General features: G+C 39.2%; 1 protein-coding gene and 1 long non-coding RNA gene across 3 annotated transcripts in view; one reads left to right on the top strand and one right to left on the bottom strand.

Moving 5' to 3' along the window:
* The window catches only part of LOC117596365 (CD48 antigen), a 48535-nt gene extending 27539 nt beyond the window's left edge, over positions 1-20996 (bottom strand). Inside the window, exons 1-6 of one of the 2 annotated variants that reach the window (XM_034301259.2) lie at positions 20854-20996; positions 19478-19813; positions 19006-19302; positions 18205-18318; positions 18053-18114; positions 17086-17910 (exon numbers count right to left, since the gene is read on the bottom strand). In XM_034301259.2, the coding sequence (XP_034157150.2) occupies positions 17833-17910; positions 18053-18114; positions 18205-18318; positions 19006-19302; positions 19478-19813; positions 20854-20923 (957 nt within the window). In that variant the 5' untranslated portion in view covers positions 20924-20996 and the 3' untranslated portion in view covers positions 17086-17832. Of the gene's footprint in view, positions 1-17085; positions 17911-18052; positions 18115-18204; positions 18319-19005; positions 19303-19477; positions 19814-20853 lie in introns of those variants that run through there. The other variant, XM_053230803.1, reaches the window with a different exon arrangement.
* Positions 15292-20860, top strand: LOC117596369 (uncharacterized). Its single transcript, XR_008301161.1, has 3 exons — positions 15292-15694; positions 19691-19807; positions 20307-20860. It is a non-coding gene; the product is annotated as an uncharacterized LOC117596369 (long non-coding RNA).
* Positions 20997-27386: the final 6390 nt, after the last annotated feature.

Here is a 27386-nt window from a genome sequence, read left to right on the forward strand (position 1 = left end):
TTACATTTCTCTGTGTTTAACCTTGTGACTAACCAGAAAGCTCATGCTCATGCTTGCAAACATTTAATAAAAAAACTTTTTATATAATGTGTGATCATTTTTTATGTGACATTTTAACACGAGCGTAATGAAGTTTTAGACAAAAAATTACTCTGTAAAAATATAGCTCAGTTGGTTCTGAATAAACACATTAACACTTGAAGTTCTTTATTCTAACATAACATACGTAGCCACTAAAAATAGGTGATTCCAGTAATTATTATTTACAGACCCCCAGGGCCATATTCGGAATTCCTATGTGAACCACGAGCAGCTTCGTACTCAGGACTCCATCAGTGGACAGTGGATAGATTTTAACCAGCCGGACTTCTTGCAAAAACTGTGATGAATTTATTGGTTACACAATTGCAATATTTGTCCATATAGTACACAATAATAGAAGGGATTTATTTATAAGCGAACTATCCATTGCACCCAGATGAGGATGAGTTCCCTTTTGAGCCTGGTTCCTCTCAAGGTTTCTTCCTCATATCATCTCAGGGAGTTTCTCCTCACTACCGTTGCCACTGGCTCTCTCATTAGGGATAAATTCACAGTGATAAATTCAAATATTTACAATATATTTTTGTGAATCCATTTATTTCTGTAAAGCTGCTTTGTGACAATGTCCATTGTTAAAAGCGCTATACAAATAAAATTGAATTGAACTTAGTGTAGAATGAACAGAATGATCACTTTTGGGTTAGTTTCAGAACTTTCATGTCTTGTGTAAAAGAAAAATAAAGTTGGTGATTTCTGCAGTCTGATCGTCCATCACGAGAGAGAGAGAGACAGAGAGCATGTCTGAACAAGCATTTTACAGAACACACTACTGCATGACCACACCCTGTAATATTCTCGCTCTTAATGCAGAAGTGTGAAGACCCTTAGGATTTATTTAACACCACAGAGAAAGCAATCACAGGTTTAGCTATACCTCTGTCAGGTTATAATCTGAAAATGGTCGAAAAACAGAAATTCCCCGCAGATGTTTGTGGATAATGATGACTGAGTCAGTTACAGACAACGGCTGATGGCTTTCACCTACTTCCTGTTTTCCCAAACAGCAAGCTGGAACACGTTGAGAGAACAATTTCTATCATCAGTCTCATACTTTCAGTTTGTAATATTCCTGCACTAACACTCTGTTCTGACTGTAAGCCTCAGTGTGGGTCTGGGCTTGTTGCTTTTAGTGCCAGATAGCATCACCACCATTCGATGGCTCTGCAAACACATCTGGCCAGTTTCTGCAGTTGAATGAGGTAGAGATGTGGTTTTCTAGTCTGCCACTGCTTCCCCAAATAGCCAACAGTTTAACACAATTCAAATCCTAATTTGCATTTGCAAACAAGAAATATTTAAATAGTCTGCTCATTCTCAAAAGCACCATTAAAAACTATAACAATGGTCTATTTCACATTCTCTAATATAATCGTTCAGGGACAGGAAGCGTGATCAGTAGCTGAAAACCTTGTTCCTGTAGATTTACTAGTGATAAGGACTGGATTTTACATGTCGTTATAAAAAGGCGGGAAAGGAAGAACACCCACTAAACTAGTTTTTTCTTATGCGTGTGCAGAGCCGGTTACAGAGACACAGCATTATAGCTGGAGGGAAAGACAGTGTTATAGAAATGAGGACGGACCACAGCAGAGTGTATATAATGTTTCTTTCTGATCTCCTCAATCTTTACATATTTTATACAGAATTTTAATTTACAGATTCACATTTATATCTCTGAGTGTGTCGTATTTCCATGTTGTCTAGTAAAAAGTCTCTTATAAACAGAGTCTGGTGTAAAATGTGTGAGTTCGTGTATGACGTTTGATATTTTGCGTTGTGGTTTTTTGCATTTCCTGTATCTCTGACTATGAGACCCTCTTTGTATTCTCATCATCACGCTTCCTGTTGAACAATCACGTGAGTAAGACCTTGAATGTGTGTGGTGTGTTTTGTTTTATTCTGTATTATTTAAAACTGGAAAGAGTTTTTTCTACTTCTAAATCTGACAGCTTTCAAAATATCTCATTATAATAACTGTCCAGTTAAATAAAGGTTCATGTTACAGTTTATTTTTATCGTCCTCTGCTGATCTGTGACCATAAATAAATAAATAATTTAAATAAATAATTGATCGTAATTTATCCACCTGTACGTCACACGTCCTTTCCAGATCACTGGTCTAGCTGCCCTTTTTAAACTCAGACTCCTCTGAGCTTCTATAATGTGTTTAATGCAGGATTAAGACCAGATGCTCCACAAACCAGATGTTTGAACTGAACAACAGCTGGTCTGGAATTACTGAGCACATAATAACTGCCTTTTGTTAGTGAACGACTCGGTGTGTATGCTGTCAGGCCTTTCTTTGTTAGGTGTATGTGTGTGTTCATGCAGAGGTGAGAGAGTTAATATTTAATCTAAAACTGTTGTTATTGCAACAAGCTGTTAATGGTGTTAAATTCCAAACGGCCTTCGTTTTGTAATATAATAATAAAAACACCCCAGGAATAAAATTAATTTTCTTTTTCCTATCAATTGAAATTGAATGTTGAATTGTTTTATGGAGGTTAGAAATGCTCTGTGTGGTGGTTTATGCTTTTTTAGGTAAATGTACAGCATACAGTTTCATTCACCTCAGTGGTGTGTTCTACTTTAAGTGCTAGTTTTATGCATGTGGGAAGAAGCAGTCCATACACCACACACACTTTCACACACAACATTTATACTTGTGTTCCACCGAACAGCGCAAACCGCATTCATACACACCAGTGTACTGCCCTACATACAGCTAGCCACAGCTTCTATTATGAGTTGCAGTGACACAGAGATGCACGAGACCCTGTGCTGGTTTTCTTTTGAAAACATGCATGCAAAAGTAATCACACATGGATGTGTGACAAACGTCATTTATTACAAATGATTCCAAAACATATGTATATAAGAGGGCTTGTCTTTTTATCTCTTTCATCTTTTTGCGTTTTGACTTTAGTCTCTGTAGCACTACATCACACTGAGGTGAAGATCCGTCTGCACCTCACACACAACATTCTACTACATCACAACCTCAAACACCTGAAAATACGAAGATGAACCTTCTCAGCATCTTTTTACACCTTCTTTTAATTCTTTCACACATTTGCCCACTGCTTGCTCACCACTTCCTTTAGAGCTGTGACAGATATACTACTTGAAAAGAGGTTTGTGATCTGGTGTGATTTACGTGAAAGCCGCTTCCACGCTGGAAAACCAGATAAACCGCAAGACCAAGAGCTTAAGGCATCTTAACTGCAAAGATTAATTATAGAATAAAAGGGGACAAAAGTTTATTAATAGGAGTAAAGTTTGGTAGCGTCAGATACCTCGAGACTTTCCATCACACCTCAGCAGTAAACATCAGTGACATCATACGAGTGTGAACTTACATCACAAAACACAAAACTATAACTCAGGGTGGATTTTTCAGTTTGAACAAAATGAACAAAATGAAGCAGTTTCCATGGTGATTTGTCTGGTCCATTTCCTTGTTCCACATTGTGCTGTAAACAGTAACACAGAGAGTTGTTTTGTCAGTGGTCAGAGGTGTGTAACTAAAGCAGTGTAAAGACTGTAATCATCCAGCAAACACAGCATTACTATTGGTCAATAAAGATCACATTTAAACCTAATTATGAAGTACAGCGTGTTACAGCATATACACTGGTATCCTCTAATGATCAAAACATCATGCTGTTGTTGGAGGTCATTTGGAGCGGTTCTAACACGAGCTTAAAGCCAAGTTCTTAAAAGGCGATAACTTGAACAGACTCACAACACAGTGTTAGAAAAAACACCTCACCAAAAATAAAACTCATGACTAAAGAAAAGCTTCATACTGTAGCACTGAAGATTCTCATGTTACACAGACCACAAATAACCACAAAACTGCCCAAGGACATGATGGTGCAAAGCATGCTGGGAACTACACACTAGTGCTGAGCGCAAACACAACAGAGAACTCAGTCCCAGAGCTACAGGAGGATATTTGTAATAATATGTATAAGTAACTGAATACAAAGAAGAAACAGTCAAATGCTGCTTAATAATTCTCTAAATAAATTTATTATTGCAGAAATTCACAATGATTCACGTGATGATAAACTCACAGTCTATCAGGAACAACAGCGACATCTAGTGGTCTTTAAATTACTCTACATTTAGTTTCTTCAGATTTTTATCAGGTTCATGTATCATGTGCTTTAATAATATTTGCAGGTGGTGTGTTACTGATCTAATGTACACAGTGCTGATATATGACTTAGACATTGATCCTTTTGTGTTTAATACTGAACCTTATACACATTTAATGTGCTTCATTACTGATGCACTGCAGTGAGCTTCAAGAAGTTCATACACATCTAATCTCTTCTCTGTCTTTCACTTTACAGCTACATTAATGTCATTATCATCACCATAGATTTATTATTAAAGGCTTTTAATTAAGAGAAAAACAGTTTCAAAGAAAGCCACAAGTATCTGCCGGAAAAACTTGAGGAAAAAGTAACACGAGGTTCCAGGATTGGATGAAGGATGAAGCATGTGATGAGGTGTTTATCACCAGGGTAAAGATCACATGTTGTTTCTTGTGAATGTGCAGATGTTTACCAGAAAAGAAGGGACAGACTATTATGATGTAAAGAATGAATCAGACATACAAAACAGTATTATTTCTGAAATGATCACACTGCAATGTATTGTTTGCCATAGGCTGAAATTCTAGCTTCTGAGGAGCTCCTGAATTGCAGACGTTCATTTAGAATAGGTGATAATGAAGTGAAGATTATAAAGCAAAATGGGACCTGCTTCCCCCGTCAACGAATGAGTCTGCTTTTCCTTTTCTATATCAGGTAAGAGTTGTAATGTGGAGGCTGCTGTTTATTATAAAAGTGACAGGTAGAATGATATGTAACTTAGACTGCTCGGCACCGGCATCAGTGAAAACGCGATGAACATGTAGAACACGGTTCTGTCCATCTTTACTGCTGAGATCTCTGACATTCTCTCCTGTACACCAGTGTCATCAAATAACCCCAGCTTTACCTGGACATTCTCTCTGATACAGAAGTTGTTTGATACCTGATAATGACAAAAGTAAAGTAATAATATTTCAGAAAATTAAAATATGTTTCTCTTTGCTCCAGTCAAACTGAAAAGTTTATAAGGCTAATCTTGTAGCTGCCATTTTACAATTACTGTATTTGTAATTCACCTTTGTGCACCAGCCACCCTCACCTTCACACCAGCCTTTCCACAAGCCCTGGCTCGCTGCTAGAGTCAGAATCAAACATCAGGCCGAGGAGTGGCTGCTCCTCGCGGGCCTCATTCCCAATCTCCCTGTGCCTCTTGTAGGATCTGAAGTGAACAGGCAAGGAAAGCAAAGAAGCCATAAACCTAGGAATCCTGCTTCCAGACTTTGCAGACCCAAGTTAATTACCACTTGTTTACTGATTGCTGGATTTCAACTGCCCTGTCAACAATCACCAACTGAAAGGACATCCCTGACCAGAGGACGAACCCTCTTAGCCAAGAGGAACCTCTGTCAAACTTGTTGATCTAGATCGCTGGCCAAGACCAGATGGCTCACCCAACACGATGCTAAAACTGATAACTACAGAAAAGGAGGGGGGGAACTCACCCAAGGACCCTCATGGAATGAGACCTTTGTTCTCCCCAGGAGCACAAAGTTTACCACCCTTCACACATTCCACAGAACCCAGCTTTAACAGACTGCATAAGGCTACTTTACATCTCCTATAAGGACAATGACTTTTAAGATGATGCACCATAGTTTGGAAACTTGTTGCCTCTTTTAATGTCATTCCTTATGTGTGTCATGCTTATAGCCACCAGGTCATTATGATGCTTTTTGATCGTTTAACACGGACCATAGTGTTCGTGTGTGTATCAATAACACCAGGTATGTCATGTTTGGTATGTGTGTGATCACTATTGAATTTCCTAAGGGTTGGTATAATGTAAAGTTGAGTACGATGTATTACATGCATGTTACCAAATTCCTTAACAAAGTTCTAACTTAACCTTATGCAAAGTTTGTAGAGCACATAACTCAGAGACCAGAATGTTAATTAGTGTCAGAGGAGGAGAATACAGTTTACACCCTGCCCCAAGATCCTGCTGATTGGAGCAAACACTTTGGGGTCAGCCCAACTGGAAAGGGTTAAAACCCCCTGACACAAAGGAAACTCTGAGTCTCATCCACAACACCTCTGCAAGAGTCTCATCCTATCCATCCTTGAGAGAGTCCAAAAACATCTTTGGAGTCTCATCCAACACACCTCTGCAGGAGTCTCATCCACAACACCTCTGCAAGAGTCTCATCCTATCCATCTTTGAGAGAATCCAACACATCTTTGGAGTCTCATCCACTACATCTCTGCAAGAGTCTCCATCCACATCTGAAGGAAGTCTCATCAACCAAGAGCTTTAGAAGTTCATCACAAGGAGATCACGCTTGCTCCGAGACTGCATCCAGACTGGTTCTTGCAAAGCTTCCAACTCTCGGCTTCGCACCGCTGTGAACCACTCTTCAAAGTTTTGCAACCCGCCTACGAGACTCCGCCGGGTTCGCGCCTCACTCTGTTTATCTTCCTCATTGGTCTTTCGAGACGCTACATAAGGCCAACCAGACCGCCGACCAATCAACATCGCCGGAAACCCCTTCCAAACAACAACGCAACGAGGGAATCCCTGGCAACACAAACGCAAGTATAGTACCTCCAGATTCTCGCTGAACTGGTGCATTTAATACAAGTTTAAAGCCCTTCTAAACGAAGCGAATGTTAAATCAAACTCATAAGTTGATAGTTCATTCAGGTCATGGTCTGAGAAACTGCTAGTAACTTGGAATTTCATTCACTCTCTCTTCAAAGCCATTTTCACCCCAGTTTACACGTGTGTGTGTGTGTGTGTGTGTGTGTTTGTGTTAGATTAGTTTCTGTGTTGTTAGTATAATAAAGTCTCGTCTGATGTTTAAAGGCCAGTGTCTTGTGTCTCTGTGCTTCAAATTTATTGCCTTAAACTGCCGATCTTGTTACTGTGCTCTCAATATAGTGTTTCACTATATTTAAGATATTATTGCCGGTGGCCATGGAGGTAATATCCCATGCACAATTAATAAATACACTCATTTCAACTTATCGCTGGACGAATAGTTGATCAGCTATTAAAATATTAAGTTTACAAATTTCCCCTTTTGAGCTGATCTGCTATTCTCCTACATAATTTGGTGGAGAATACAACAGCTTAACCTAAACAGCTAATTTCCTTACATATTGGTGGAGAATACATCAGCTTAATCTAAATGAGCTAAACTTTCCCTACACTCTACTCCTGGGTCGAGACTGGCCGGGCTTCTCCACCACCAGGGCTTCGAGGCCTCCTCAGAGACGGAGGCACAGATCGACGCGGCTGCGGGTCCGGCGGGCCTGCCCGGCCCAGGACGAAGGTGATGCCGGGGCGACCTCAGCAGGTGAGACCCCCACGGGAGGGGAACTTCGGGCGGGAGCAAAAGGAGGACGACAGACTGAAGCACTGTTGGGGCCAGGTGCAGGTCATCGAGGGAGTCCAGCAGGACCCAGAGCGGAGACTCCCAGCTGCATACTTCCTGGTACCCGGGGGCCTCTTATACTTACGGACGGAGCGCAGAGGCCAGCCCTGTGAACTGCTGGTGGTCCCAGGCAGCAAGACCCAAGCCCTCATGCACCTGGCCCACTCATGACCGCTGGGAGGACGCCTGGGGGCCTGCAACACCTTGGAGAAGTTGAAGGACCAATTTCTCTGGCCCGGGATGGACGCGGAGGTCCGCTCATTCTGCCAGTGGTGCCTCCAGTGTCAGAGGACCACGCCCTATAAGCCTGCACCAGCTTCCCTCATTCTTCTCCCTATCATCGGCATCCCTTTCGAGTGAATAGGCATGGACCTATGCGGGAGCTATCTGAGCTGGTGGACTAGTTTGCTTATGTGTTCTCCTCCACCCCAGGCCTAACGCATCTGGTCCTCCACGACATCAAGACCCCACCGGGAGTTGTCCCAGAGGCCCGCCGTATGGCTATAGAGGAGGAAATCAGGCGTATGGTCCGGGACGGGGTGATTGAAGAGCCCACCAGCCCCTGGTCCGGCCCCATTTTGGTGGTCCCCAAGCTCGACGGAAGCATCCACCTTTGTAACGATTTCCGACGGCTTCCGACCAGGTCTCGGACTTTGGCAGCTATACCCTTCCAAGGTAGCTCAGTGGTTAAGATGTTGGACTTCTGATCAGAAGGTTGAGAGTTCAAATCCCAGCACCATCAAGCTGCTGCTACTTAACCCTCAGCTGCTCAGTTGTGTAAATGAGATAATTGTAAGTCGCTCTGGATAAGGGTGTCTGCCAAATGCCGTAAATGTAAATGTAGGGTTGATGATCTGGTGGAGTGACTGGGGAGAGCCCAGTTTATCCCCACCCTCAACCTCACCGAGGTCAGTCACTCCTCCACCTTGTCTCACCACCTCAGGGACGTCCTGGGAGAGCTCTGGAAGGATGGGTTGACTGCTAATCCCAGGAAGTGTCATCTGGTGCTGACTGAGGCACAGTACCTGGGCTACCGGATTGGCCGGGGGCTTCTAAAGCCACAGGAGAAGAATTGAGAGCAGTTGAGGAATATCTGCCACCCACAACGAAGAAACAGGTACGTGCCTTTTTGGGGTTGGGGGTACTACCGGTTCTTCTATATAGCTTCTCCCCTCTCAGACCTCACCAAGAAGGGACAACCGGATCGGGTGTGCCGGAGTCACGAAGCCGACCTCGCCTTCCAGATGCCCTCACCAGTTCCCCCATCGTATGTAATCCCGACTTCAGCCTCCCCTTCACCATACATACAGACGCCTCACAGACCGGCCTGGGAGCGGCTCTTTTCATGGGGAGGAGCACCCGGTCCCCTACATAAGTCGAAAGCTGACCCCCGCAGAGAGGAAGTATGCGGCTGTGGAGAGAGAGGCCCTGGCCATCAAGTGGGCTGTAGAGGAGCTGTGCTACTACCTGGCAGGCCGACACTTCACCCTGGCGACTGACGCTCGTGTCACCAGGTGGTTCCTCTCCCTCCAGGATTTCTCTTTCCAGGTGCAACATCAAGCGCAGGCTCAGCACAGTAATGCGGATGGGCTCTCACGACGGTTCTCCATCTGGGCCCATCGCATGCCAGCAATAGGCTCGGAGCTAAGGGAGGGGTACTGTAATGGCGGGCCGTCAGCCCGTGCACAAAAGACACACAGCGCTCCTCACACGACTGTTGCCATGGTGCTGAATGGACAGCATTGATTCAGTACCACCACTGTTTTGGAGAGCATTAGAGCATGTGGTTGCAAGGCAGGGCGGAGAAACTCGACTCGGCTGGTGGCCAATGATTGCGGCGGCAGCTCCCTACCCTCCTGCAGAAACCAGGAGAGTATAAAAGGGGCCAGCGGCTGCTCTCAGGGAAGGAAAGGTACGGTAAAGCTGGGTACTAACATCTCTCTCCCTCTCGCTGCTAGAAGCCGACATCAGCGAGGACGAAGAGCCTGGACTCCTGCGCACCGACCCTCGCCTATCCCGAGAACAACCGCCCTGCCTCCTGGGTCCCGCCACGATGCTGCTGCTCCGTGTTCACCATGCCCAGTTCCGGGACGACTGTGACCTCACCTTTCTGGGCCAGCCACCCTCACCTTCACACCAACCTTTCCCATACACCAGCACTTTTAATATAAAGATATAATAAGATATATAAGATATAAAGCACTTTCCCCCCACTTGTGCCTCCCGTTGTCTGTGTTCTGCCCCTTGCAACCTCATGGTGCTACAATATATTTATATAGCAAAGGATTGTTTGCCATGGGCTGAAATTCTAGCTTCTGAGGAGCTCCTGGGACTCTTATACAAAAATATCATATGTCTGTTCTTCAGTTCAATTCAATTTTATTTGTATAGCACTTTTAACAATGGTCATTGTCACAAAGCAGCTTTACATAAATATATAAACTCACGATATAAATTTTAAATTTATGAATTTATCCCTAATGAGCAAGAGGTGACGGTGGTGAGGAAAAACTCCCTGAGACGATATGAGGAAGAAACCTTGAGAGGAACCAGGCTCAAAAGGAAGCCCTTCCTCATCTGGATGACAACAGATAGTGCGCTTATAAATAATTCCCTTCTATATAACTGTGTACTAAATAGACAAATAGTGGGATTGTGTAACCTACAGTAAGTAGTTAGTTAGTAGTTTTAAGTAATTACAGCTTTGACAGTTTAGAGGTTTTTGTAGATATCATCTGCTCACTGATGGAGTCGAGATATACATATTTATATGCAATGTATATATGGATGAAGCAAAAGACAAAAATTTTTTATTTTTTTTTGCACTTGTCATTTTAAAACACAAAGGTGCTATGACAGAAGCACCTTTGTGTTGGGATTTGGTGGCCTTGTGGTAAAATGCTTGTCTCTGCTGTTGGAGATTGTTAGTTCAAATCTTGCTCATTCCGCTGCTTGTTTTTTTTGGGTTGAGAACTAGGGAAGGTGGTGTTAAAAGGGCAGTTTTTTGTGCTGTCCGTGTACTTAATTTGGCTATATGACGGTGACTTAAATGAAGGTGAAAAGGTTTATAAAAAAGGCCGTGTGTGTGAGTTCCTGTGGCTCATGTGGATGAGTTTCACCTCTGGGTTGAGAGGTTGCTGGTTCAAACCCCAGCCAGGGCTCCAGGATGTCAAAGTAGGTGGCTCATGAATCAGTTGCTGTGTGAGTGAGGTGGAAGGTAATGAGTGTATGTGCTGGTGAAGCTGGCCCCCATGGGTCAGGGATGCAGGTGGGAGGGATTATGGTGCCTGGCAAGGGAGTGTTGACTTAGTTTTTGCAGTGGTCCCTCTATTATGCAAAACTAAGTCGACACTCCTTTGCCGAGCACCATAACCCCTTTCCCCAGCAGCCCGGACTGAGGGGGGGCAGCTGCCCGGATATTACCCCCCCAACTTCATGAACGCATGCCCTCAGGCCTTCTGATTCAATGACACTGCCATTGATTCCTGAACCATTTACGCTCACATCCTGGAGTCCTGGCTGGGGTTTGACCCAGCAACCTCACAACCCAGAGGCAATGCTCATCCACATGAGCCACAGGAACTCATACAAGTCACCTGTTTCATAGACCTTTTCACCTTCATATAACCAAGTAACTTTATATATTTTTAACATCACAAAAGCCTATAATTTTAACTGCACTTTTTACCCAACATACCAAACACAGGCATGGCCTGGATTCAAACCAGCCATATCCAAGTCCAGAGACAAAGAGTTTACCACAAGGCCACCAAATCCCACAGGAAACAGTCTAGTGTCATAGCGCCTTTCTGTTTTAAATTGACACCGTGCGTGTGTGTGTGTGTGGGTGTGTGTCTCTTGCTTTAATAACATCCTTGATTTAGCTTTTATTAAACACAGTTAGAGCTGTAGGTCAGTGGATGTGTATCAGCATTTGTTTGCATTTCTGTTCTGTGATTTCACCGGATCGGAGCGCGAGCGAGAAGTGCAGCACGTGAGCTGTGTCCAAATCGGTGACCCAGACAAATCTGTGACTAGAGGGCGCTGTTCAGTAAATGCTGTCGGCGCGAGCACGTGATCGGGAGCGCGGAGAGATTCTGTTCATGGTCTTATAGACAAGCTCGCCGCGTGCACGTGTCTGCTCTGTCATCAACACTGCAGCTTCTGTCTTTCCTGTTTGTGTTTTATGATTGTGATTGTTAATTAAATGGTGTGTACTCCACCCACATGCTCTGTGTGTTTATTGGGACTGATGATTTTAATTATTGTTTGTATCTTTTACCATTGTGGTTGTTATTTATGTAAAAAATATTTTATTAAAAAAATTAACTATTATTATTGTTGATCTTAGTATTATGAAGTAGTATTATATTATTATTTTTATTTGAAATAATAGTTTATATAAATGATATATGATGTGTATTAATAATAGAATATTATAATGGCAATTATACATAAATATAATTTTATAACTAATATAAGTATAACAATTCAGTCTGGTTTCACAACTTTTTACCAGACGGTTCTGTGGGCACCATACAGACCATAGCCAGAAGAAGTAGAAGAAGAAGAAGAAGAAAAAGAAGAAAACGTATAATAACAATAGGGCGCTTGGTACCTCCGGTGCTTGGGCCCCTAATAATAATAAAAAAACAAAGAATAACAATAGGATGCCTATGCTCCTTCAGTGCTTGGGCCCCTTATCAGTAATAATAATAATAATAATAATAATAACAAGAAGAAGAAGAAAACACTTCGTGCTTGGACCCCTAATGAGCCACTTGAACCATTCCTGGAACCTGATTTTCTGCTAATGAACAATGCTAACTGTTGACCATTTACACATCAGTGTCCTCACATGGACGTGATTTAAAGGACATCGTCATCGTCTGAGCTGGAGGCTTTACTGAGCTCTTTACGGTAGGAGAAACTGTTTAATGAACTTTCTCTTCTCACAGCAAATCACATTATTCACCTTCTTTACACTGTTTAATGCTTTATTTAAGTGCACAGGGATGAAATGGAAAATACTGATAATAATATACATGTGTAAAACCTGCTGGCTGAATTGTTTCTTATTTACTGAGATTATTTAGTGTTTTAGTTTACAATGCTACTTTAGAGATCATTATACACTGGGAAAAACTCCTGAGATTTTATCCAATCTTTTTATAATTCTATGATAAATATTAATATCTTTTATAAATGACATGTCAAATTATTTGTGCTTTTCTGTTTTAACTGATATTAAGAAAGGAAAAGTTAAAGTCTAAGTGACGGGAAACTGTTGTAGGAAATATCAGCTGTAGATCGTATTAAAAGCTCTGGGAAATTAGTTCTTGGCTTATGGTTTGGTAAAAACAATTAATATAAAGAAATACTTATTCAGGTGACATTGTTTTAAAGGATCAGAACTGATATTTCTTCTTTAACTTTCATCACTGTAACAGAATAGATTGTACAGTATATAATAAATATAAATAAATGTTTCAACATATAATTAATAAACTATAAATAGCAGTAAACAGTAAACAACTAAATCAATATTTGTTGTGAGGCATTTAAACCTGTATCAGTTCTCTCAGGCTCAGGTTTTCTGCATCTTGGAGAACCTAACACAGTTCTTCTGAAAATCTGATGAACGGATCACGCCTGCTGTGTGTAGATGTGTGTGTATATTATCACTGAAATACACAATAATGGAATTATTGTCATTTATTGAGAAGAACTTTACAGCCTTACTGGTTTAGTATTTAGTTTTTAATTAAACTTTTAATTTAACTCCATTAAATTTTAAAGATGAAAACTTTAATTCATCTCCAAATTGGGCAGAAGTTCTGCCTTTTAATGGCCATGAAGCAAAAATAACAAAAGGGGAATTTATTTAAAAAAAGAAAACACTGTAAACACTGAGTTGGAAAGAACACAGCACACACCCCTCTTACATCTTACACTTTCTGTTCTTTACTCTTATGAAGTTGTGTTTGTTAGAGCTACACACACTGAGCCAGAACAAGCAGTGCTCCAGGATGAGGATCAGATTATCAGGTTTTTCAGGAACTACAGAACACGTGTTAATTTGATGAATAAATAAACAACAACACTGACTAACCCCTTTAACACCATCCTGTAGATCTGTCTCTCTCTCCTCCTCAGTACACCTCAGTACAAAAGAATGGAAAAAATGCTGAAGGTCAGTTTTAGAAACCTGAGAGCTGATTTTCTGCTTCAGAACAATCAGTGCAGACGTCATTTAATGGTTCTGACTGGAACACGTGTCACTGTTTCATTTAATAGCCGTCTGGAACTCAGTGGATTTACAGTAGGTTCAGCTTTTAAAATGAAATTTCTACTTTAACAGTAAATCAATTCTTTGTTCAATGTTTTAAATTGTCTAATTCTGTATGTAAATTTACAGTGATTCAATTAAATAATGTACACATGCAGCAACTGTTTACTGTCTCTCAGTAGAGTTTATTGATAATATGGCATTTATTAGGTTTTTGATAATGTAACCAGCACATGAGTATAATTTTAGCATAAATAATTCCTCTGATAGTGTACACGCTTCCCTTATTTTGTGTTTTACACACACACAGTTCCTGGTACTAAAATCTGACAGTGAACACACTCCAGATCACACAACAACATTAACTCACTCTCTCCTATGATGTGGAGATTTCAGGATTAAGTTCAGTTTAAATTCCTGACTATGCAGAAATAGACAACCTTCAGCCTGGAAGATGAAAATCGTTCCTTTTTAACATGAATATAACCCAAAATGTGCAGCGGCCAGAGGACAAGAATGGGAATATCACATTTCCACAATAAATTAAATTAATTTATAAACCAACAGGCGGTCAAGTGTAGTTTAAATAATTAATAAACACTGTGTGTGTTGCTGTTACAGTAAAATAATCAGTGATGGGGTGGTGTGATGAAGCGTGTTACTGATACAACACTGAAGTTGATTATTTTCCTATAACAGCATGTCCCCAAGTGTTTTATTCCACCATGTCATACTTTTTATCTGTTTATAGTTACATTTTATGTTGTGGAACGTCCACAAAAATTTATAAAGACAAAAATCACAGCTTGTCATGTTACTGAGAAACCACAAAGTGTAAACTTTTCTAAAAGAAATGTCTTTGTTAATGTCTTTATTAACTTACAAAGTGTGGCAAACTCATAAAACCTCTTTTTGGGCTTTAGGGCAATAAAAGAGGGACATTTTAAAAGACATTTAAAGAGGAAGTGATGTTCTGTACCTACTGTACCTGTCTACACTCACTCTTCCAAATAAAGTTCAGAAATAATACTTTCTGAAACTAACACTTTATCATATTAAAGATAATCATGAAAGCCATAAGTGATAGAAAACATTATGAATGTGTTAAATGTGAGAAAGGAGAAGTGAATAAGTCATTGTTTTAAACTGAATGGCAGTTTTCTCTCTCATGTGATCTACTAGGCAAACTTATGGAAATATCAGCAGGACAGTGAATTTCCTCATCTGTTCTGAGCTCAGTGTCCATCACACTGCTCCCAGTTTGAACAAAAATGAAATAAACAGCTGAGGAACTTGTTTAATCCTGTGTGATGTGGTGAAACATCTTCCTGCTTTTACTCTCAGGCTTCTGAAAGAGAACTAATTTACCTGCTGGAAGTTTCTAGACAGGTAGGACTCTGTGCTTCACCAGCGTTAATGTCTAATGTGTTCAGTCGGTAAAGGATTTGGAGTCGTAACATGTAAATAAGCTAGAAATCGTCAGCGTCATCGTCACGTCTTCGTCACGCTATTCGGGCCGCCCTGTGTGTAGATGGGAATAAAAGCAGGTCGCTTCCGTGTCCGTGCCTCAGAAGGACAGAGCATTCAGTACAGCGAAAGAATGAAAGTAATGCTGATAAACCTCTTTAAACATTCCTGGAACCAGATTTTCTGCTAATGAACAATGCTAACTGTTGACCATTTACACATCAGTGTCCTCACATGGACGTGATTTAAAGGACATCGTCATCGTCTGAGCTGGAGGCTTTACTGAGCTCTTTACGGTAGGAGAAACTGTTTAATGAACTTTCTCTTCTCACAGCAAATCACATTATTCACCTTCTTTACACTGTTTAATGCTTTATTTAAGTGCACAGGGATGAAATGGAAAATACTGATAATAATATACATGTGTAATACCTGCTGGCTGAATTGTTTCTTATTTACTGAGATTATTTAGTGTTTTAGTTTACAATGCTACTTTAGAGATAATTATACACTGGGAAAAACTCCTGAGATTTTATGATCCTGTGATGGAACATCAAACTAGTAAATATTAATGTATTACATAATACTGTAAAATATAATATAACATAATATAATATAATAGCTTTTTTAAATAATTGTGTTTCTCTTTTTTAGCTGATATTAAGAAAGTAAACACAAGGCAGATGTTTTAATGTTTAAAGTGTAAATCTTATTAAAAGCTCTGGGAGATTAGTTCTTGGCTTATGGTTTGGTAAAAACAGTTAATATAAAGAAATACTCATACAGGTGACAGTAAAATAACTCTGGCTGCTTGTTTTAAAGGATCAGAATTGAGGTTTCTAATTGAACAGTTTTCACTGAAATATAATAGTTTGTACAGTTCTGGGCAAAAGTCCTCAAACTTGATGAAATGAAAAGTTTCTACTTTTAGGCCAATAAATGAACTCTCATTTACACTAAACAATAATAAAGTAAATGAATATTTGTTGGAACTCTGGCTTTAAGCCTAAACTTCTCTCAGGTTCACTGCTGTACAGTTTTATACAGAAAGCAGCTGGAAGTGTTTTTCTGCATCTTGGAGAACCTAACACAGTTCTTCTGGACACTTTGCTTCTCACTTTGCTCCTGTTTCTGAAACCAGAACAGCCTCCATTATGGGTTTATCTGGAAAGTGCTCCATTACTGACCACTTCTAAAAACATTTCATTTTTTCTGTAACATTTAATGTTTTTGGAAAAAAAAACATGAAAGTTTGGAAATCTAGTTGTTTGTGTTTTTCCTCACAGTTTAATGCCAAAAACATCAAATAAGCAGCTAAGACTACTTTTGTATAAAAACAATTAAGGGTGTGTAGACTTTTGCACAGTACTGTATAAGAACAGCAGGGGGCAGTGTTGTGTGTAACATCATTTATAATTAAATTCAGGGACAACGCCCATTAAACCAGGGAAGGACAGATCTCTGTGGGCTAAAAGTAACAAACCTACTAATGAAGGCCTGATCCCGCCTGCTGTGTGTGAAATAAACAGTAATGGACTTATTGTCTTTTATAGAGAAGAACTTTACAGCTTTACACCTTTAGCATTATCATGTTTTTAACTGAATGTTTAATTATTCCCAATTATCTTCAAACTGGGCAGAAGCTCAGCCTTTTAATGGCCATAAAGCAAAAATCACAAAAGGGGAATTTACACTTTTACATTTTTATTAAAAAAACAAACACACACAGCAAACACTTCTCTCTCTCTTTCATATAATACAAGCTCTCTGACGCTTCTGTGTCTTTCAGTTATGACGCTGTGTTTAGAGCTACACACTGAGCCTGAACAAGCAGTGTTCCAGGAACAATATTGACTTATCAGGTTTTTCAGGAATTACGGTACCCGTGTTAATCTGATGAACAAACAAACGACAACTCTAACACCTTTAACTTCATCTTCTAGATCTGTCTCTCTCTCAGTCAGGAGCTTTAACAGGCTGGTGTTATGTCTTCAGGGTTACAGGCTTTATCGTGCAGTGTGTTCAGTTTTCTCGTTCCAGTCCCACACACACCTCTAACCCAGAGCTCTGTACCTGTATCTGTATCTGATCTGGACAATAGGGCTGTAATGTGAGAAGCGTAAACACCGAGGAGCAGCTGGAAAACTGAAGCTGCTGATTCCTTTAAAAAAACTGACGTGTTCCAGTGAAGCATTTTTGATTAGCTTGCCATTTTTGACATTAGGGTTTTTTTTTAAGCTAACTTTAAAGTTGATATTCAGATTTACATAACGAGCACATGCAAATGTTAAATTAATATTAAACACTGATGCCTGAAGACAAACAGCACATGTAAATGCCTTAGGTAACATGTACAGTGACCTTTTGTGACCAATTACATAGATCATAATAATAAGGTTTATAATTAACAATATAGTAAAAATTATATATTGAATTATGTGGATCTGTTCACCTCTGAATACACCACACAGACACTCTCTGCTTCACCATGCGTTTCTCTCGAGTTTTCTTCCTGTGAGACACAACAGTATATTTCAGTATCTGAATCAGGGAGAGACTTTATCACTCCTGTGGAACAAATGTGATTTTTATACCAAAACCTCTAATGCATTTCACATCATGATCATGTTCAGAAGTTTTCTTTAGATGTTTACCTCTTTAACGCTCTCTGCACTGTGAGTTGTAATATTCACAGCAGCGTAAGTCACTTCAGAAACTAAAAACACACAAATCAGATGAAATTTTACTAAACATGGCAAATGTAAAAACTAAACTAAACACATGAACAGAAAGATGCGTTACTTGCCTGGTTGCTTTTTCTTTTTCAGCCAAAGCCACACAGATACAGATATTATTATGAACACAAAAACTCCAACAGATATCAGGACAGGAAGCAGTGAACGGGAACGATCAGTTTGTCCTGTGAACAATACGATATATTCATTAATTATTTTCTCTGTATGATGCAGACATAAGACTAGAGCTGGGAGATATGACAAAAATATATCATGATACTTGAAGTTAGATGATACGTATCACAGTATTTAGGTTTTCTAACAAACTAGCAGTAAAACAAAATGTAAAGAAAGAGTTTGGTGATATTTATTAAATTATTATTGTGTAATTGTGTAAATGTAATTGTTACAAAAATAGTAGAGAAATATCATAAAAAGATTACAATATCTCAGAAAAGTGTACTGTGTTATAATTTATCTCAATAGCGATATTATATCGTCATATCACCCAGCTCTACATAACACACACACTAAGCCCATGTTATTTTGATTCTTGACTCAAATCCATGAGAAACCTGTAACATGAAGCTGGCACTTGATTAATATTCCATTGCAGTCAGTAAATATGAATCCTCGATGTACTTTTTCATGGTATTGTTGATATTGACTCCACTGAATGATGTTGTGTTCACTGAGACTTTCACACATAAGCATTTAAACTACTGAATTTTCTTTAAACAACCAGACTGACAGACCATCAATAATGAATTTATTTTATATCTTAATCTTCAGTCACCTCTGTCTCACTCCTACATGAATATTCATTATTCTGTTCTAGTCACAGTGATGATAGTTTAGAGTCTCTGACGTACCTGAGTTATGATCACAGAGCTGTGCGATGTTGAGAGAAGCTGTTTTACTGCTGACAGGGTTTGCAGACACACAGATATAAGTGTTAGTGTTAATATCATGGAGTTGTATTTGAAGTGGGAGATTGAGGGGAACACTGAGATCTGTGTTATTGGTGATGGAGATTCTCTCATTCCCTCTGTACCAGGATAACTTCACATCTTCTCCATTCTCCACAGTGCACAGGAGGAAACACTGCTCTGTGGAAGACACACTTCGTTTTCCTCTTTGATTTCTGATTACTGGAGTTGATACTGGAGCTAAGAAACAGAAACACAGGTTAAATAGATATGGTTAGATATTTTTATTTCATGGCAGATTCATCTGTAAATGATGTTCCTACTGCAGTTTATCTACACTCAGCTCTGGCCTTTCTAATATTTATGAAGTTAATGAGACTGAACATGGAAGGAGACGTGAAACACTTTTACTCACCATAAACACTGACACTGAAAGTCCTGGATGTGAGACGTCCAGCGATGACGTGTAATAAATAAACTCCAGAATGGTTTCTGTTGATGTTCCTGATGGTTAAAGCTCCACTGGTTCTGTCCAGCTGCAGTTGCTCTTTAAATCTCTCACTGATTTCTGTAACAGTTTCTCCTTTAAACACCTGACTGTTCAATATAATTTCCTCTGCTTTCTCAGGTCCATAAAACCACTGAATCTGAGCATCACTCTGAATTCCAGTTATTCCAGTATGGAGAGTTATATTGGTTCCTTCCACTTCCTGCAGTTTGACCGTCTCGTCTCCAGCCGCACACAGTAAACCTGCATCACAGCTTCAGCTTCAGATTCATCATTTCACTCACAGACTGTACTGTGCTACAGATTCATCATTTCACTCACAAACACAATCACATACAGTCCATTAAAACTACACTGTGCTACAGATTTGTCATTTCAGCTGATGATGTTTTCAACTTCAAAATGCAAAAATATTACAGTTCAGAGAATCTGATATATTCTGTAGCAAATAAATTATTATGTACTACAGTAGTGCATCTATTACTATATATGTCACAGCTAACTCTATACAGTGTCTTGCAAAAATTTTCAAACCCCTTAAAAGCTATTAGGATTATAGGAAGATTATAAATGACTTACACATTAGAAAATAGAAACTTAGATCCTCATCACAAATCAGCACAATGAATCTATAATATCATGGATTTATAGTCTTAAGAATCCTAAATCAATAAGCACAAGCTGTCTTTACTATACAGTCAGAACACTTTAATTGCTAACATTATTTTATTTGCAGAAAAGTGGACTGAACTGGATCTTTCCCTGTCGCTGGAGTGGAGAAAAACACCTTCTGTACCTTCAGGTGTGTCTCTAAACATTACTCTCAAAGCTAATTAATGTACATGAGAGTTTCTTAAACTAATCATGTTCCTCAGATCAATTAAAAGTAAAATACACTCATATAATTAAAAAAACCACACACTACAGGAATAGATGATGTGCTGTAGAGAGTCCCACCTCAGTGACAGTGAAAAGTGCTGTTCAGTGTTTATTCTGAGAGTTTAATAGAAAGGAAACTAAACAGGTTCCTGTGTTTGGCTTTTGTCTGAAAAGTCAAAGTGCTGTGAAACAGGAGCTTTTCAGAGGACTCATTAACACCAGCTCTAAACTGCTGTAGCACTGTTCAGCTTAACACTGAGCAAAATTCACTCCATCCAACACACCAAGTATTACACTGACTTTCACAACCCACTTTCCCCTTCTTCAGGACGGACTTCTTTTATAAAACTCTGTAGATTTACAGTTACACTTTCTTCTGTTGTGAAGGAAAGGTGTAAACTTACAGCACAGCAGGAGGAGAAAAGTCCAGAGAATCCTGTTTCCTGATAAAATAGTCACATTTTCATAATCCATAGTAAGTGTTTGTCAGCCAGACATTTTCCCGTCGTCCTGAACATCAGTGTGAGTGAAGGATTCAGTGCACAAAGCAGTTGAACGCCATGATGTGTGGAGCTGCAGATCACAAGCTTCCACACGCTGTTAGCTTAGTGAACTGCCTCCTCCTGTAGAAAAGCTCACTCCTGTCTCAGTGTTCAGTCTGTACATGCTCAGTGCACTCCTTTCAGCTCTGTGCACCTTCATGTGCACCTTCTTTTGTGGGTACAAAACGGCTTTCTCAGATGTGTTTACACTAAAATTGCAAATCTTTTAAATTGTATGATTACATAAGTCTACAAATGTTACAGACAGTCTGTACAAAAGTCAGTGCACCCTTTTGTTTTTGATCACATGGTCATTCAGTACTTACTGTTAATTATTTGGTGGTAAACAATATGATGGAAAAATGTACAGTACATTAATTCCATTTTCAGTCAAACAGCCATGCAGTACCTTTGTGTGATTTATGAGCAAAAATGACAGGAAAATATATTTAACAGAAAAACAGCATGAATTCTGCAAACATTTTATTTGTAATATTGAACTTTAATATTGACCTGCATAAATAAGTACTGCATGTCTATTGGACTGAAAATGGAATTCATGTACTGTACATTTTCCCATATTTATTGTTTGCCACCAAATAATTAACAATAAATACTGAATGACCTTTTGATTAAAAAAAACCCCACAGTGGTCTCTGACAATTACACAGTACTGTGTACATAAATGGGGCTGTAGAGGTGTTTAAAGAACGTTGATAAACACCTTCATCAAACACTATCGCCCTGTAATTATTACCTGACGTCACATGATACCAGCTCCAACGTCCTAAACAGAGGACAAGTTAATTCAGCTGTCTCATCAGTGTTACTGACCATAAACTACACTGCTAACTCCAACCATCTCCATGGAACAGTAACAATCTAAATAGCTAATATTCTCATCCTAAAGTCATTTAGTTTGTGTAAACAGAGTAAACTCTGTTTCTTAGTTCAAACTCTGTTACTGCAATTCCTTCTCATTCCTTCAAACTATACAGTAAAACCGTTTTTTTTAGCTCACAATGTAAAGTAGGGATAGATGGATGGATGGATGGATGGATGGATAGATAGATAGATAGATAGATGGATAGATGGATAGATGGATTATTCAGTCTATAGTTATGTTCACTCCATCCTCAGGCTTAACAGGCCTCGTCTAATGTTAAAATCCTTTAACATAACAGTGGAGATTTTCCCACACTGAGAGTAAGTCATTAAGGAAAAGAGAAACGCATACAGGAACGCAGAGCTTCTGTAGATGTGGATGTAAGAAGGTAAGTGTTCAGGGCCTTCTGTGACTCACATCTAGCCATCAATCTGTGCATTATAAACTGCAGTTTGCACTTGAAGTCATTTGCATTTAAAATACAGTGGTTATGCTTTTTCATCATGTATTTAAATAAGCTGAGAGAAATGCTTTACATAATTCCATATGATTTTTTTTCAATATTACTAAAACAGAGAACAGTTCTGACTGTAATTGTTACAGGACTTGATGTTTTGTGTGTGTTAGATCGTTAGATCAAAAGCTAATAAACAATAACGATACTAGTGAAGTGTTACTTAAATGTCTGTGCTTACATTTTATGTGTTTAACCTTGTGACTAACCAGAAAGCTCATGCTCATGCTTGCAAACATTTAATAAAAAAACTTTTTATATAATGTGTGATCATGCTTCATTTTTTATGTGACATTTTAAAACGAGCGTAATGAAGTTTTAGACAAAAAATTACTCTGTAAAAATATAGCTCAGTTGGTTCTGAATAAACACATTAACACTTGAAGTTCTTTATTCTAACATAACATACGTAGCCACTAAAAATAGGTGATTCCAGTAATTATTATTTACAGACCCCCAGGGCCATATTCGGAATTCCTATGTGAACCACGAGCAGCTTCGTACTCAGGACTCCATCAGTGGACAGTGGATAGATTTTAACCAGCCGGACTTCTTGCAAAAACTGTGATGAATTTATTGGTTACACAATTGCACTATTTGTCCATATAGTACACAATAATAGAAGGGATTTATTTATAAGCGCACTATCCATTGCACCCAGATGAGGATGAGTTCCCTTTTGAGCCTGGTTCCTCTCAAGGTTTCTTCCTCATATCATCTCAGGGAGTTTTTCCTCACTACCGTTGCCACTGGCTCTCTCATTAGGGATAAATTCACAGTGATAAATTCAAATATTTACAATATATTTTTGTGAATCCATTTATTTCTGTAAAGCTGCTTTGTGACAATGTCCATTGTTAAAAGCGCTATACAAATAAAATTGAATTGAACTTAGTGTAGAATGAACAGAATGATCACTTCTGGGTTAGTTTCAGAACTTTCATGTCTTGTGTAAAAGAAAAATAAAGTTGGTGATTTCTGCAGTCTGATCGTCCATCACGAGAGAGAGAGAGAGACAGAGAGCATGTCTGAACAAACATTTTACAGAACACACTACTGCATGACCACACCCTGTAATATTCTCTCTCTTAATGCAGAAGTGTGAAGACCCTTAGGATTTATTTAACACCACAGAGAAAGCAATCACAGGTTTAGCTATACCTCTGTCAGGTTATAATCTGAAAATGGTCGAAAAACAGAAATTCCCAGCAGATGTTTGTGGATAATGATGACTGAGTCAGTTACAGACAACGGCTGATGGCTTTCACCTACTTCCTGTTTTCCCAAACAGCAAGCTGGAACACGTTGAGAGAACAATTTCTATCATCAGTCTCATACTTTCAGTTTGTAATATTCCTGCACTAACACTCTGTTCTGACTGTAAGCCTCAGTGTGGGTCTGGGCTTGTTGCTTTTAGTGCCAGATAGCATCATCACCATTCGATGGCTCTGCAAACACATCTGGCCAGTTTCTGCAGTTGAATGAGGTAGAGATGTGGTTTTCTAGTCTGCCACTGCTTCCCCAAATAGCCAACAGTTTAACACAGTTCAAATCCTAATTTGCATTTGCAAACAAGAAATATTTAAATAGTCTGCTCGTTCTCAAAAGCACCATTAAAAACTATAACAATGGTCTATTTCACATTCTCTAATATAATCGTTCAGGGACAGGAAGCGTGATCAGTAGCTGAAAACCTTGTTCCTGTAGATTTACTAGTGATAAGGACTGGATTTTACATGTCGTTATAAAAAGGCGGGAAAGGAAGAACACCCACTAAACTAGTTTTTTCTTATGCGTGTGCAGAGCCGGTTACAGAGACACAGCATTATAGCTGGAGGGAAAGACAGTGTTATAGAAATGAGGACGGACCACAGCAGAGGAGCTTCAGAAATGCTAAAACAAGTTCTAAAAAGACTACAAAGTTTATTGTTTATACAAAATATACTGGAATATTATATAATCTGAAGTTACCCAACTCACTGTTATGTAACACATCATGCTGAGCCACTTCTGATGAGAGCTTCTTACATACAAAGTCGCTTTGTTATTGATTTATGGCGCAAAATCACATGGCCAAGCTTCAGACACCACAATGGATCTAAGTTCAGGATCTGAGCCTGAATATCAGTTTACCTCATCTACCGCGCTGTAATGTGTATGGCATTCAGACTTATCATCATCAACCACAGAGCGTCAGGAAGAGCAAGTCAGAACAAGCTGAAAGCAGAAGATTGCTTTAACGACAGAGCATTAATGTAACACAGAACATTCAGCTTTCTATCTGCCTGCACAGATAACTCCAGTTATACTGACTCCTGTCCTGCTATATTAAATCCTCATCACTACCAGTTACTTTTATTTCTTATAAACTAGTATTCTTAAAACATCTGGTATAAAAATAACTCATGAGTCACAGAGCCAGACAGAATCACTCTGCTGAGTCTCGGTACTTTCCAGAGGTTTCCTCCTCTTTAGCTCAAACTTATGGACTTTTCATTGCCACCATCATGACTGGTACATTGATACAGTGTCTTGCACCTCGTCTTTCACATTTAGCCGCAGCTGGCAAACAAACAACTTGCCCACGACTTAACCTTAACCCAGTCTTTGGGGATCTTTCAGTGGCATGTGTACAGAATTTCTGAGTAAACAGGAAGTTTCGATGGTCAGCTTGTTTATACTCATGTGCTAAAGGAAGTGACTGATTGCAGTGGCGCATCTGTGAAAAGACTAAACTTTATTTCAGTAACAGAAAATGTGCAAAAGGACTAATGTTTCTTTCTGATCTCCTCAATCTTTACATATTTTATACAGAATTTTAATTTACAGATTCACATTTATATCTCTGAGTGTGTCGTATTTCCATGTTGTCTAGTAAAAAGTCTCTTATAAACAGAGTCTGGTGTAAAATGTGTGAGTTCGTGTATGACGTTTGATATTTTGCGTTGTGGTTTTTTGCATTTCCTGTCTCTCTGACTATGAGACCCTCTTTGTATTCTCATCATCACGCTTCCTGTTGAACAATCACGTGAGTAAGACCTTGAATGTGTGTGGTGTGTTTTGTTTTATTCTGTATTATTTAAAACTGGAAAGAGTTTTTTTCTACTTCTAAATCTGACAGCTTTCAAAATATCTCATTATAATAACTGTCCAGTTAAATAAAGGTTCATGTTACAGTTTATTTTTATCGTCCTCTGCTGATCTGTGACCATAAATAAATAAATAATTTAAATAAATAATTGATCGTAATTTATCCACCTGTACGTCACACGTCCTTTCCAGATCACTGGTCTAGCTGCCCTTTTTAAACTCAGACTCCTCTGAGCTTCTATAATGTGTTTAATGCAGGTTTAAGGTTTTATGCTCCACAGACCAGATGTCTGAACTGAACAACAGCTGGTCTGGAATTTCTGAACACATAATAACTGCCTTTTGTTAGTGAACGACTCGGTGTGTATGCTGTCAGGCCTTTCTTTGTTAGGTGTATGTGTGTGTTCATGCAGAGGTGAGAGAGTTAATATTTAATCTAAAACTGTTGTTATGGCAACAAGCTGTTAATGGTGTTAAATTCCAAACGGCCTTCGTTTTGTAATATAATAATAAAAACACCCCAGGAATAAAATTAATTTTCTTTTTCCTATCAATTGAAATTGAATGTTGAATTGTTTTATGGAGGTTAGAAATGCTCTGTGTGGTGGTTTATGCTTTTTTAGGTAAATATACAGCATACAGTTTCATTCACATCAGTGGTGTGTTCTACTTTAAGTGCTAGTTTTATGCATGTGGGAAGAAGCAGTCCATACACCACACACACTTTCACACACAAACGTTTATACTTGTGTTCCACCGAACAGCGCAAACCGCATTCATACACACCAGTGTACTGCCCTACATACAGCTAGCCACAGCTTCTATTATGAGTTGCAGTGACACAGAGATGCACGAGACCCTGTGCTGGTTTCCTTTTGAAAACATGCATGCAAAAGTAATGACACATGCATGTGTGACAAACGTCATTTATTACAAATGACACCAAAACATATGTATATAAGAGGGCTTGTCTTTTTATCTCTTTCATCTTTTTGCTTTTTGACTTTAGTCTCTGTAGCACTACATCACACTGAGGTGAAGATCCGTCTGCACCTCACACACAACATTCTACTACATCACAACCTCAAACACCTGAAAATACGAAGATGAACCTTCTCAGCATCTTTTTACACCTTCTGTTAATTCTTTCACACATTTGCCCACTGCTTGCTCACCACTTCCTTTAGAGCTGTGACAGATATACTACTTGAAAAGAGGTTTGTGATCTGGTGTGATTTACGTGAAAGCCGCTTCCACGCTGGAAAACCAGATAAACCGCAAGACCAAGAGCTTAAGGCATCTTAACTGCAAAGATTAATTATAGAATAAAAGGGGACAAAAGTTTATTAATAGGAGTAAAGTTTGGTAGCGTCAGATACCTCGAGACTTTCCATCACACCTCAGGAGTAAATATCAATGACATCATACGAATGTGAACTTACATCACAAAACACAAAACTATAACTCAGGGTGGATTTTTCAGTTTGAACAAAATGAACAAAATGAAGCAGTTTCCATGGTGATTTGTCTGGTCCATTTCCTTGTTCCACACTGTGCTGTAACAGTAACACAGAGAGTTGTTTTGTCAGTGGTCAGAGGTGTGTAACTAAAGCAGCGTGAAGACTGTAATCATCCAGCAAACACAGCATTACTATTGGTCAATAAAGATCACATTTAAACCTATTTATGAAGTACAACATGTTACAACATATACACTGGAATCATCATGCTGTTGTTGGAGGTCATTTGGAGCGGTTCTAATATGAAGAACACAAGCTTAAAGCCAAGTTCTTAAAAGGCAATAACTTGAACAGACTCACAACACACAGTGTTAGAAAAAACACCTCACCAAAAATAAAACTCATGACTAAAGAAAAGCTTCATACTGTAGCACTGAAGATTCTC

Source organism: Pangasianodon hypophthalmus, chromosome 28 (assembly GCF_027358585.1).
Source record: "Pangasianodon hypophthalmus isolate fPanHyp1 chromosome 28, fPanHyp1.pri, whole genome shotgun sequence".
Taxonomy (NCBI): Eukaryota; Metazoa; Chordata; class Actinopteri; order Siluriformes; family Pangasiidae; genus Pangasianodon; species Pangasianodon hypophthalmus.